The sequence below is a fragment of the Oryx dammah genome, unplaced genomic scaffold (genome assembly GCF_014754425.2).
Source record: "Oryx dammah isolate SB20612 unplaced genomic scaffold, SCBI_Odam_1.1 HiC_scaffold_24, whole genome shotgun sequence".
NCBI lineage: Eukaryota > Metazoa > Chordata > Mammalia > Artiodactyla > Bovidae > Oryx > Oryx dammah.
Genome location: NW_024070208.1, coordinates 36,492,729 through 36,507,157, shown reverse-complemented (window position 1 = coordinate 36,507,157; position 14,429 = coordinate 36,492,729). Strand labels below are relative to the sequence as shown.

The 14,429-nt window shown below is 39.1% G+C and overlaps 1 protein-coding gene and 1 pseudogene across 1 annotated transcript in view; one reads left to right on the top strand and one right to left on the bottom strand.

Annotated features, from left to right (window-relative positions):
• The first annotated feature begins 924 nt into the window (after positions 1-924).
• Positions 925-14,429, top strand: part of RNF17 (ring finger protein 17) — a 115,783-nt gene continuing 102,278 nt past the window's right edge. The window contains exons 1-2 of the mRNA XM_040266846.1: positions 925-1,054; positions 3,482-3,576. Coding sequence (XP_040122780.1) covers positions 925-1,054; positions 3,482-3,576 — 225 coding nt within the window. The remainder of the gene's footprint in view (positions 1,055-3,481; positions 3,577-14,429) is intronic.
• On the bottom strand, positions 10,812-11,393 carry LOC120882987 (annotated as a pseudogene).

The following is a 14,429-nucleotide window of genomic DNA, read 5'->3' as shown; positions in this document are numbered from 1 at the left end:
ACAATTTCCCCAGCACTGGACTGTTTAAAGGGTAAGTCCTTACCCAACATTCAAGACTCTAAAATTCGATTCCAACTTAATTCTCCAAAAAGCTGACTTAAAGCAGTATTAACTAATCTAGGCAAATGGTCTGTAAGTTAAATACCAAATAGGCAACAGCATCTACTCACCTACAATCCCTTGCTTTTGCAGTTCTTTCTGCCTTGAAAGCCTCATTTCCTCCATTTATCTCTGTAAGTTTCACTCAGGTTTTAAAGTCTAGTGTAAACCTTATATTCTCTACAAAGGCTTTTCACACAACGCATACAATTCTTATTTTCTCTAAGTCTCCTCCGGCATTTAATACAAACTGCTTTAGTGGAAGTTACCCGTTTAGGTAGAGGATGACATATCACTCAAGCAGGAACTTGTTAGTTTATAAATTCTTCGTATCCCTAAACGTTCTCAACACAAGGCCTTGTAAATATCACTAGGGTCAACAATTGTTAGTAATAACGACCTCACCTTGGTTTGAAACTGTTAACCAAATTTCCTCACCGGTGGGTAGCTAGACTGGCTTCTCCACTAAAGCCACTATGATCCACTAGGGAAGGGGGACGACGTCGCCATCTGCAAGGTCAAAAGCAAAGTAAGGAGTAATGCGTGAAATCCGACTTATACGCAGCGAGAGTGATAACGCTCTGAGCTTTAGACAAAGGTCAGGCCACAAAACGGTCCCTGAAGACCACGCGCCATCTGCTCTAAGCATCCGGAGTAAAACAGCAAACAGCCTCCTGCTAGGAAGGTCTGGGGCGGGGGGATGGGTGGGCTGGAGCTTCCTCGCTGCCGATTGGCTCCCTGGGACCAACTCCTCCGGCGATTGGTCTCTGCCGCAAGAGATACCGGGTCGGCACGCGACGCGAGCCTGGGATTCGAGGTACGAAGATGGCGGCTGAGGCGTTGAGGGCTAGGCGCCCCGTGTCCTCCTGCGGGCAGGTGGAGACGCACGGCCGGGCCCGAGGAGCCACCGAGGCCCTGTGCAGCCGGTGTGGAAGAAGGGCGCCCAGAGCTCTGGGTGAGAGGCGGGGGGTCAGTCCGCCTGCCGTCACGGGAACTGAGGAACAGGCAGAGTAGGGAGTGGTTGCGACGGCGAGGGAGCATGGGGCAGCCCAGGCCTCGAGCGCGCAGCCCGCTTTTGAGGTCCTGACGCCAAGGCCTGGAGAGCGGCTTTCCGCCCTGCTGCGCACTTGACTGCCCCACTGATGGGTTCGCAGGTTCGAGAAAGGGGTAATGTGAGAATTGAACCGTCATTCTGTGGTAAAGAAACAACGAAACTTCATTTTCTTGCGTAGTTTTGTTGTGGTAACCAAAGGTTCCTGATATTTAAAAACGGATATTAGGAGTGGGGGCGGGGGACTCGTTGCTCTTTTGGCTTAAAGCCTTGTTCAGAAGACAGCCGGTTAGGTTTTGACCATCTTGTATTCAGTCTTGGGCCATCCAGGGAGAACGCGCGCCCATGCTCCGCTCACTGAGACTCTACTCAAGTGAAAACAGGTTCAGTTTATTTGACCCTAACCTCGCAGGCCTTAGAGTGCTATGTCTCTGCAGGGGTGTGTTGTTGAAACTAAACTCGTGGAGCTCCCAGAGTCGTCTTATAACCCTGGGTAACTGTTAATATTTTATACTTTCAAAGTGAACGTCCATTTTCTCAGTCGCTCCAGGATGGACTCTGCTTGGGAGACCTGAGCGTAGAGAAAGTTGGTTGTGTTTTCTTGGGGAGAGGCAAGTTCTCTTATCCGAATTTCGATTGCTACTGTTTCATAGAAAATCTCCATTATTTGATGATATAGTATTACAAAATAAAGTTTTAGAACATGACATTTTAAAATCACCTGTTCTTTCATACATTTGTATTATAATGCTGAGAAGTACTCAATTGGAAAGATGGTGCCTATGCATGTGGAATTATCAAAGTGCTTTGTAAGCTGTAATGCAGCCCACGTTATTTCGACTTGTACAGTATCAGAAATCTTTAAAAGGTAAAACAGTTTTGATATCCTTAGTAACAGTATCTCTGGAATTTAAATTAGAGCTTTAAAATTTACCCTGGTTTCAAACAAGTTTTAGATGTTTCATTAGCTTAAAAACTAAAGTTCTTTTTTTTTAATCAAAAGAATGCAATTGTTTTAATATAAATCAGTAGGAACACTAATTTTATAGTAAACGAAGGCTCATTTTATCTAGTTTCTTTTCCCATTTTTTCTTGCAAAATCTTTTTAAATGACTTAAAATGACATAGTTATAACAAATGTATTTGTTATGATAAACTTCAGATTCTACTTGAGTATTAAAATGTTGGTATTAGATGGTATTTCCCTTCATAAATGCTAAATTTGTGAAAAATAAGCTTTATACGGGTCATGTTTATGTGACAGTAGTGGCATCTGACTTCTGTCTTCTGTCTTTGCCAATGTCTTAGATCATTAAGAGAGGATTTTTTTTTTAATCTGAGTGTAACTGATTTACAGTGTTTGTTTCAGGTGTACAGTAAAGTGAATTAGTTTTACCAACACATCTGCATATATCCACTCTTTTTTGTTGTTTTTGTTTTGGTTCTTTTCCCATTATAGACCATTACAGAAGTATTGAGTAGAGTTCCCTGTGCTATAGAGCAGGTTCTTGTTAGTTATCTATTTTACATATAGTAGTGTGTATATGTCAGTCCCCTTCTCCCAGTTTACCCTTTCCCATCCCCTGGTAACCATAAATTTGCTTTCTACATCCATGACTCTCCTTCTGTTTTGTAAGTTCATTTGTACCCCCCCCTTTTTTTTAGATTGCACATGTAATTGATATATGATATTTGTCTTTCTGTGTCTGACTTCATTCAGTATGACAATCTCTAGGTCCATCCATGTTGCTGCAAATGGCATTATTTTGTTCAAAGAGAAGGGTCTTGCCAGTTTCTCAAATTGACCCTCACTGTCCCCTTCACAGGATGGGAAGTATAAATTCGCAGAGGGAAGTATGATCAAGTAGAAAGAACATTAGACTTGGAAACAGAACTAGATTGGAATCTGGATTATACCACTTATCCTAGATCACCAAAATGTTTATCCATCTCTAGGTTGTCAAATATAATATCTACAGCCTTTTTAGCTGTGATAATTATAATGATCAAATGGATTATGTCAGATTTTTTATATGATTTTTTCTTTATATGATTGTAAGAGCTGGCAGATTCAAAGTATTATAGGTACCAAATAACTATCTAAATGAATGCAAGCAATATTAATTATCTCTGCCTGGTTTTTCTTTCTTCTGATTTTTCTCCCTTCTGATTTATATTGTTTCTCTTCAATTTTAATAAGTCATCCATTTCTAACTAAATAGATATATTTTTCTGTAGAAGAGAATCCTTTTAATTTTCCCCTTTGATTATACTGAATATGCAACATTAACAAACTGAAAAGTTTAATTCACAGAAGAATTTCATCAGTAGGTCACCACCATGAACTTCACTGTGGACATGGTTTTTGTGACCTGTGCTTATTAATGACTGAAGAATACAGCACAATCACATGCCCTGATTGTGAGGTAAGTTTTATTGTTCGTATCGATCACATTATAACATAATGTTACAGGTAAAAATGGTAGAGAAATAAAGCATACTTCTAATTAGGAACTAAAAACTTGGGTTTTTGCTGTTGAGTCTTTTAAATAAAGAAACCTAGCAAAAGATAAGTTTTTCACATACATTTTTGTAACTACTCAAAGTGATCAAAAAGAATGCAAGCTTAAGGTCATACACTTATCAGCCTACATCTGTATTTTTTAAGATTTTTTGATGTGGACCATTTTTAGAGTCTTTATTGAATTGGCCAGAACATTGCCTCTATTTTATGTTGGTTTTTTTTTTTTTTTTTTTTGACCCCGGGGCATGTGGGATCTTAGCTCTTTGATTAGGGCTTGAACCTTCATCCTCTGCATTGGAAAGTGGAGTCTTAACCACTGGACTGCCAGGGAAGTACTAAAATCTCTATCCCCTTTTTCTAAACTGATACCATGTAAGCAAATTTAGAATTTCCCTCTGCCCTTCAACCTTTGTGTGTCATTAAATTTACACTTGTAGAGATGTGTTAAAAAAAAAAGCAAACAACATCCTAAAGTTAACTTTAGAAGTGCTAAAAATAATGCAGTTGCACTAAAATCCATGCATTCATGATAATGAGAACAAATTAAGGATTTAAAATAAAATTTACTGAACTTTCTTTGCATTTACTACAAATACAAGTGTTGCTTGTTTATATATGTATCTTCCTAGAAAGTTTTCTTAATCTCTATTTAATTCTTAATGTTCCACTTGAGAGATCAGATTTTGAAGATTTGTATCCATTATTTTCTGTGGCAGTGTGGCAGACAGTTAATATAGAGGCAGAAGACCTGGGATGCAGTCCTAGTTCTTGTGCCCTAATCCCGAGTTTCCTCATTTGTGAGATGGAAATAATACCTGCTTTTCTTATAGAATTGTAAAAGTCAAATCTGAATTATGTCAAAGTTCTCTCCAAGTTTTAAAATAAGTGTTGTGGTCTACCCTTGATTATTTAGATGTGGATTAACTGGTTTGCACGTTAACTATGATAAAAATACGTATGTGAGTAATAAGTTGCTTCAGTCGTGTCCGACTCTTTGCTACCGTATAGACTGAGGCACGTCAGCCTCCTCTGTCTGTGGGAGTCTCCAGGCAAGTATACTGGAGTGGGTTACCATTCCCTTCTCCAGGGGATCTTCCTGACCCAGGGATTGAACCTACATCTCTTATGTCTCGTGCATTGGCAGGCTGATTCTTTGCTACTGGTGTTACCAAGAATATATATAATAATGCATATTGTTTTTGTTGTTCAGTTGCTAAGCTGTGTCCGACTCTTTGCAACCCCATGGACTGCAGCACACAAGGCTTCCCTGTCCTTCACCATCTCCAGGAGCTTGCTCAAACTCGTGTCCATTGAGTTGGTGATGCCATCCAAACATCTTGTCCTTTGTTGTCCCCTTTTTCTCCTGCCTTTGTTCTTTCCCAGAAATAGGGCACGGTCTTTTCTAATGAGTCAGCTCTTCACATCAGGTAGCCAAAGTATTGGAGCTTCAGCATCAGTCCTTCCAATGAATATTGAGGATTGATTTCCTTTAGGATTGACTGGTTTGATCTTACAGTCCAAGGGGCTCTCAAGAGTCTTCTTCAAAAGCATCAGTCCTTTGGCACTCAGGGCTTCCCTGGTGGCTCAGCTGGTAAAGAATCTGCCTGCAATATGGGAAACCTGCCTGCAATGGTTTGATCCCTGGGTTGGGAAGATCCTCTGGAGAAGGGAAGGGCTACCCACTCCCGTATCCTGGCCTGGAGAATTCCATGGACTGTATAGTCCATGGGGTCACAAAGAGTCAGACAGGACTGAATGACTTTCACTTTCGGCACTCAGCCTTCTTTATGGTCCAACTTTCACATACATATATAATAATATGTATATAAACATACAAATGTGTGATTTGTACAGGTTTCAATTATAGCAGAAACATGTACACACTAGAAGATAGTTTGTTTTAGAATTACATACTTTATGAATCATGGCCTTTATTGTGGGAAATTCCTATTCCCTCTCCCTTTTTTTGACAGTAGCTAGCTCCATAGTTAAGACAAAGGGGAGCCTAGCTCCTGGTTGAAATAGAATATCCCTGACAGATTGAGTTTTGTGGTGGGTAAAGAGTGAATGAAGGGAAAAAAGAGAGACATCCCACTGTAACTGTCTCTGCCCATGTCTATCCTGTTCTGGTATTAAAAAAACAGCAAGTTTATTAGAACAGTAACCTCTTGCCTTTTGTGGCAAATGACTTTGTGTTTAATGGTCTCTTAAAATACTAACATGTATTATTTTTAGTGTTTTGGGTAACATCTAATCAAATGTTTATACTATATTTACAAATACTGGTTTTTTATTTTGAAATTTACATTTATGTGTGCTTGTGCTTTTTTTATTGAAGTATACTTGCTTTACAGTGCTGTTACAAATACTGGTTTTTGATTTTAGGATTGTAGCAAATCTATTTTGTATCATTTGACTAGTTCTGCCTTTCACTTTTGGAGACACGTGGTCTGTCCCATACTACCCTCCTTTTCCCCTTTCTCCCTGTGCTATTATAAGCCACATAATTGACGGAGGACTGTATTCAGTCTTTTTTTTTCTTTTTTTTTAATATAAATTTATTTATTTTAATGGAGGTTAATTACTTTACAATATTGTATTGGTTTTGCCATACATCAACATGAATCTGCCACAGGTATACACGTGTTCCCAATCCTGAACCCCCCTACCACCTCCCTCCCCATACCTTCTCTCTGGGTCATCCCAGTGCACCAGCCCTAAGCATCCTGTATCCTGGATTGTTACTTTTATTGTATAAGTTTTTTTTTTTTTTGGATTGTTACTTTTAAATAATATATATGCTCTAAAAAGTAATACTTATATTCCCATTAGACTTATATTTACAATTTATCTTTAATGTTGAAGGTCCAGGTAATGCTATTTCAAGCTTAAGCCTAAAATGATTCCATTCAGAGTTAATGGGCATGCTTGTGTTCTGAGTTTGAGTACATATGAATTTATGTATCAGTCTTTATCTTTCATAGTGGCATGGGTTTTTTAAATAACATCTCTGTTTTTGACTGATACTCTGTTCCATTCAGTCCCTCAGTCGTGTCCAACTCTTTGAGACCCCATGAACTACAGCATGCCAGGTCTCCCTGTTCATCACCAACTCCTGGGGTTTATCTAAACTCAGCTCCATTGAGTTGGTGATGCCATCCAACTATCTCATCCTCTGTCGTCCCCTTCTCTTCCTGCCTTCACTCTTTCCCAGCATCAGGGTCTTTTCCAGTGAGTCAGCTCTTCACATCAGGTGGCCATAGTATTGGAGTTTCAGCTTCAACATCAGTCCTTCCAGTGAACACCCAGGACTAACCTCCTTTCGGATGGACTGGCTGGATCTCCTCGCAGTCCAAGGAACTCTCAAGAGTTTACTCCAACACCACATTTCAAAAGCATCAGTTGTTCAGTGCTCAGCTTTCTTTATAGTCCAACTCTCACATCCATACATGACTACTGGAAAAACCATAGTACTGACTAGACAGACCTTTGTTGGCAAAGTAATGTCTCTGCTTTTTAATATGCTGTCTAGGTTGGTCATAACTTTTCTATCAAGGAGTAAGCATCTTTTAATTTCATGGCTGCAATGATTTTGGAGCCCCAAAAAATGAAGTGATGGGACTGGATGCCATGATCTTAGTTTTCTGAATGTTGAGCTTTAAGCCAACTTTTTCACTCTCCTCTTTCACTTTCATCAAGAGCCTTTTTAGTTCCTCTTCACTTTCTGCCATAAGGGTGGTGTCATCTGCATATCTGACATTATTGATATTTCTCCCAGCAGTCTTGATTCCAGCTTGTGTTTCTTCCAGCCCAGCGTTTCTCATGATGTACTCTGCATAGAAGTTAAATAAGCAGGGTGACAATATACAGCCTTGACGTACTCCTTTTCCTATTTGGAACCAGTCTGTTGTTCCATGTCCAGTTCTAACTGTTGCTTCCTGACCTGCATACAGATTTCTCAAGAGGCAGGTCAGGTGGTCTGGTATTCCCATCTCTTTCAGAATTTTCCACAGTTTGTGGTGATCCACACAGTCAAAGGCTTTGGCATAGTCAATAAAACAGAAATAGATGTTTTTCTGGAATTCTCTTGCTTTTTTGATGATCCACTGGATGTTGGCAATTTGATCTCTGGTTCCTCTGCCCTTTCTAGAACCAGCTTGAACATCTGGAATTTCATGGTTCACATATTGCTGAAGCCTGGCTTGGAGAATTTTGAGCTTTACTAGAGTGTGAGATGAGTGCAATTGTGCGGTAGTTTGAGCATTGTTTGGCATTGCCTTCCTTTGAGATTGGAATGAAAACTGACCTTTTCCAGTCCTATGGGCACTGCTGAGTTTTCCAAATTTGCTGGCATATTGAGTGAAGCACTTTGACAACATCATCTTTTAGGGTTTGAAATAGCTCAGCTTGACTTCCATCACCTCCACTAGCTTTGTTTGAAGTGAAGCTTTCTAAGACCCACTTGACTTCACATTCCAGGATGTCTGGCTCTAGGTGAGTGATCACACCATTGTGATTATCTTGGTTGTGAAGATCTTTTTTGTACAGTTCTTCTGTGTATTCTTGCCACCTCTTCTTAACATCTACTCCTGTTAGGTCCCTACTGTTTCTGTCCTTTATTGAGCTCATTTTTGTGTGAAATGTTACCTTAGTATCTCTAATTTTCTAGAAAAGATCTCTAGTCTTTCCCACTCTGTTGTTTTCTTCTATTTCTTTGCAGTGCTCACTGAGGAAGGCTTTCTTATCTCTCCTTGCTATTCTTTGGAACTCTGCATTCAAATAGGTGTATCTTTCCTTTTCTCCTTTGCTTTTGGCTTCTCTTTTCACAGCTATTTGTAAGGCCTCCTCAGACAGCCATTTTGCTTTTTTGCATTTCTTTTTCTTGGGGATGGTCTTGATCCCGTCTCCTGTACAATGTCACAAACCTCCGTCCATAGTTCATCAGGCACTCTGTCTATCAGATCTAGTTCCTTAAATCTGTTTATCACTTCCACTGTATAATCATAAGGGGTTTGATTTAGGTCATACCTGAATGGTCTAGTGGTTTTCCCTACTTTCTTCAGTTTAAATCTGAATTTGGCAATAAGGAGTTCATGATGTGAGTCACAGTCAGCTCCCAATCTTGCTTTTGCTGACTGTATAGAGCTTCTTCATCTTTTGCTGCAAATAATATAATAAATCTGATTTCAGTGTTGACCATGTGGTGATGTCCATGTGTAGAGTCTTCTCTTGTGTTGTTGGAAGAGGGTTTTTGCTAGGACCAGTGTGTTCTCTTGAGAAAACTATTAGCCTTTGCCCTGCTTCATTCTGTACTCCAAGGCCAAATTTGCCTGTTATTCCAGGTGATTCTTGACTTCCTACTTTTGCATTCCAGTCCTATTAATGGTTAATAATAACCATTCTATAATTATATACAGCAATATGACAGGTTTTGTTTAAGAATATGACTGTACTTAGATTCCATTACAAAAATAACGGCATTTTATTGATCATTTGGACCTAAGTCTAAAAATATATTGGGCCATGAGAAAATGACAAATTAACCAATCATAGGTAATTAATATATATTAAAATCACATGTGGATTGGAATAACCTACAAATTGAAAATGTAAACTAGAAGAGACTATAGGTAATTGTTTAATCTTGGATAGAGAAGCCTTGTTATTCATCACTGAAGTCAGAACCCACAGAAGAAAGTGAAAGACGCTCAGTCAGGTTGGACTCTTTGCGACCCCATGGGCTATAGTCCATGGAATTCTCCAGGCGAGAATACTGGAGTGGGTGACTGTTTCCTTCTTCAGGGTATTTTCCCAACCCAGGGGTGGAACCCAGGTTTCCCGCATTGCAGGGGGATTCTTTACTAGCTGAGCCACCGGGCAAGTCAGAAGCCACAGAAAAAAATGCTGGTTAAATTTGCCCACTATTTTTCTGTTACAAGTAGCAGAAAACAAACAAGCAAAAACACCACCATAAATAAAACTTAAGCAACAAGCTATTCTGGAATAGGGGGGATAAAATCTTGATTGTATATATCAGAAGTTGACTCTCAAAATTTTAACTGAAATCTTTTAAATCAGTTGTATTTAATATTTTCTTAAATTTTCTGGGTGAAATGTCCTGTATCAAATCTGTTGGTAGTAACAATAACCTCTTACTGTGAAATGCCAGGCCAAAGGGGCATAAATGAGGAGGTGGATAGAAATTAAGATTTTAGCCCTGAATTTTAGTGGGTACTCTTAAAAATATTTGTGTAATCTGTTTTTTTTTTTTAAGTAACACTTTTCCTTTATTGTCTAATAATAGATAACTGTCATTGGTACATTATACTTAAAAGTTTGCCAGAACATCCTCTTCCCCACCAAACATTAACCCCACTTTTAACATTTAGTAGTATGCTACATTCCTTCCAGCATTAACCTATTGTCATAAATGTCTCCTACATTATTTTTAATGGCTGTACAATAAACCATGGTACATCAATGCTATAATATAATCTCTTTATGATAAACACTAGGTGGCTTCAGATTTTTTTACTAGGGTTTTGCACAATTCCTCAAACTCACTCCCACCAAAAAAAAAGTTCCACCAGCAGGTTCTGTTAATTATTAGGTCTAAAACAATCCATAAAGAGTGAATATTGACATTTTAGGAATCAGCTAACTAAAATGGAAAAAAAAAAAAAAACAATCCATGTTTGTCATATTTTTTTAATGTTTGACAATTTAATGGGCAAAAAATGGGTATCTGTTTTAAATTGAAATTCCCTGAATACTAGTGAAATTGATCAATTTTTCAGCTCTTTATGGATCAACCTCTCAGCTCTTTATGGAAAATCTTTAAGAGATTCTTCCAGGTCCTTTCCATATTTTCCTTTTAAATTGTCTTTTTCCTAAATTGTAAGACTACTTCATGTGATAGAGATATTAACACTTTGTTCTGTGTATTTTAACTCTTTTCTCCCAGTTTTTCACATTTAGTTTTTTTATATTTAACCATTCAGAAATGTTTCATTTTTCATTTGTTTTATCCCCCTCCTTCATGGCTTCTAAGTTTTCTTTGATTAGGCAAAACTTTCATCTCAGAGGTATACATTATTTTATTTTCTTGATTCATTTATCTTTTATTTTTTAGGAAGGTCCCTATTAGGTCCCTTTCTAATATATTTTATATGATGTAAGGTGGTTATGTAACTTTCTTCTTCAGAATGATTAGCTGATCCACACCATTTATTGGATTATCTTTTGTCTTTTTTTTTTTTTTTAGGGCCTTAGTTTATTCTCTCTCATGAAAAATCTGCACAGTTACCACAGATAGAGTCACTGCAGAATCTTTACTGCTTCTTGCCAGGACCAGCATTGGACTTTGCAGGCCCCCTGACTTTCTTCATTCTGTTCTTGCATTCCTTTTGCTGTTTTCTTGAGGTCTTTTTCTTCTCATCTAGGCCGTGTCTTACAAGCCTGTGTTTGAGCTCATTCTTTGTGTAATCCAAGGATTCATAAACCATGCCAAAGCCAGTTGTCTTGCCACCACCAAAATAGATTCTGAATCCAAATATAAAAATGACATCTGGTCTTGTACATTTTGGCTAGTTTTTCCTGAATTTCTGTTTTAGTTACTGTTGCCTTCCCAGAGTGAAGAACCTAGATTACCATTTATTTCCACTGAAGTAGTCTGTTGGTCATGAATTTCCTGGTCTGAATAGTTACAGGGTCATTCATGATGGCAGCTGTCTTCAGGCAGCCAGAGAGTTAAAGAGCTTTTTTGTCTATTTAATTGAAATCCAAAATCACTGCAGATGGTGACTGCAGCCATGAAATTACAAGATGCTTACTGGAAGAAAAGTTACGACCAACCTAGACAGCATATTAAAAAGCAGAGACATTACTTTGCCAACAAAGGTCCGTCTAGCCAGGGCTACAGTTTTCCCGTAGTCGTGTATGGATGTGAGAGTTGGACTGTAAAGAAAGCTGAGTGCCAAAGAGTTGATGCTTTTGAACTGTGGTATTGGAGAAGACTCTTGAGAGTCCTTGGACTGCGAGGAGATCCAGCCAGTCCATCCTAAAGGAGATCAGTCCTGGGTGTTCATTGGAAGGACTGATGTTGAAGCTGAAACTCCAATACTACGGCCACCTGATGTGAAGAGCTGACTCATTGGAAAAGACCCTGAGGCTGGGAAAGATTGAAGGCAGGAGGAGAAGGGGATGACAGAGGATAAGATGGTTGGATGGCATCGCCGACTCAATGGACATGAGTTTGGGTAAACGTAAGGAATTGGTGATGGACAGGGAGACCTGGCATGCTGCATTCCATGGGGTCTCAAAAGAGTTCGACATGACTGAGCAACTGAACTGAATTGAAATACCACTTATAGTCTGTATGAGATTCCTGTATAGTGAATCTGTTTCAGGGCTTTGTTCTGTTCATTTACATTTGACCCCTGACAACTCAGGTTTGAATTGGGTAGGTTCACTTATATGTGGTTATTTTTCAGTAGCAAAGACTACAGTAGGGGGTCTGTGGTTGGTTGAATCTGAGGATGCAGAGGAACCACAGATACAGAGTGAAAGTGTTAGTCGCTCAGTCATCTCCTACTCTTTTGTGTATGGACTGTATATAGCCCACCAGGCTCCTCTGTCCATGGGATTCTCCATGCAAGAATACTGGAGTGGGCCGCTATGCCCTTATCCAGAGATCTTCCCAACCTAGGGATCAAACTCCGGTCTCCCACATTGCAGGCAGATTCTTTACCATCTGAGCCACATTGTGGTCAGAAAAGATGCTTGGAATGATTTCAGTTTTTTTGAATTTACTAAGGCTAGATTTATGGCCCAGGATGTGATCTGCCCTTGAGAAGGTTCTGTGTGCACTTGAGAGAAAGGTGAAATTCATTGTTTTGGGGTAAATGTCCTATAGATATCAATTAGGTCTAACTGGTTCATTGTATCGTTTTGTGTTTCCTTGTTAATTTTCTGTTTAGTTGATCTATCCATAGGTGTGAGTGGGGTATTAAAGTCTCCCACTGTTATTGTATTACTGTTAATTTCCCCTTTCACACTTGTTAGCATTTGCCTTACATATTGCAGTGCTCCTATGTTGGGTGCATATATATTTATAATTGTTATATTTTCTTCCTGGATTGATCCTTTGATCATTATGTAGTGTTCTTGTTTGTCTCTTTTCACAGCCTTTAAAGTCTATTTTATCTGATATGAGTATTGCTACTTCTCCTTTTTTTTGGTCTCCATTTTCATGAAATATCTTTTTCCAGCTCTTCATTTTCAGTCTGTATGTGTCCCTTGCTTTGAGGTGGGTCTCTTGTAGACAGCATATATAGCGGTCTTGTTTTTGTATCCGTTCAGCCCGTCTTTGTCTTTTGGTTGGGGCATTCAACCCATTTACATTTAAGATAGTTATTGATAAGTATGATCCCATTGCTATTTACTTTGTTGTTTGGGGTTTGAATTTATACACCCTTTCTGTATTTCCTGTCTAGAGAAGATCCTTTAGCATTTGTTGAAGAGCTGGTTTGGTGGTGCTGCATTCTCTCAGCTTTTGCTTGTCTGTAAAGCTTTTGATTCCTCCTTCATATTTGAATGAGATCCTTGCTGGGTACAGTAATCTGGGTTGTAGGTTTTTCTCTTTCATCACTTTAAGTATGTCCTCCATTCCCTTCTGGCCTGAAGAGTTTCTATTGAAAGATCAGCTGTTATCCTTATGGGAATCCCCTTGTGTGTTATTTGTTGTTTTTCCCTTGCTGCTTTTAGTATTTGTTCTTTGTGTTTGATCTTTGTTAATTTGATTAATATATGTCTTGGGTTGTTTCGCCTTGGGTTTATCCTGTTTGGGACTTTCTGGGTTTCTTGGACTTGGATGACTATTTCCTTTCCCATTTTAGGGAAGTTTTCAACTATTATCTCCTTAGGTATTTTCTCATGGCCTTTCTGTTTGTCGTCTTCTCCTGGGACTCCTATAGTTCGAATGTTGGGGCATTTAACATTGTCCCAGAGGTCCCTGAGGTTATCTTCATTTCTTTTAATTCGTTTTTCTTTTTTCCTCTCTGCTTCATTTATTTCTACCATTCCATCTTCAGCATCACTTATCCTATCTTCTGCCTCTGTTATTCTACTGTTGGTTCCCTCCAGAGTGTTTTTTATCTCATTTATTGCATTATTCATTATTGATTGACTCATTTTTATTTCTTCTAGGTCCTTGTTAAACATTTCTTGCGTCTCCTCAATCCTGTCTCCAGGCTATTTATCTGTAACTCCATTTTGTTTTCAAGATTTTGGGTCATTTTTACTATCATTATTCTGAATTCTTTGTCAGGTAGACTCCCTGTCTTCTCCTCATTTGTTTGGTTTGGTGGGCATTTATCATGTTCCTTTACCTGCTGAGTATTTCTCTGCCTTTTCATCTTGTTTAGATTGCTGAGTTTGGAGTGGCCTTTTTGTATTCTGGCGGTTTGTGGTTCCTCTTTATTGTGGAGGTTCCTCCCTGTGGGTGGGGTTGGATGAGTGTCTTGTCAGGGTTTCCTGGTTAGGGAAGCTTGCATTGGGGTTCTGGTGGATGGAGCTGATTTCTTCTCTCTGGAGTGCAATAAAGTGTCCAGTAGTAAGCTGGGTTTGGTGTGACTTTGGGCAGCCTGTATATTGAAGCTCGGGGCTATGTTCCTGCATTGCTGGAGAATTTGCATGGTATGTCTTGCTCTGGAACTTGTTGGCTCTTGGGTAGTGCTTGGTTTCAGTGTAGGTATG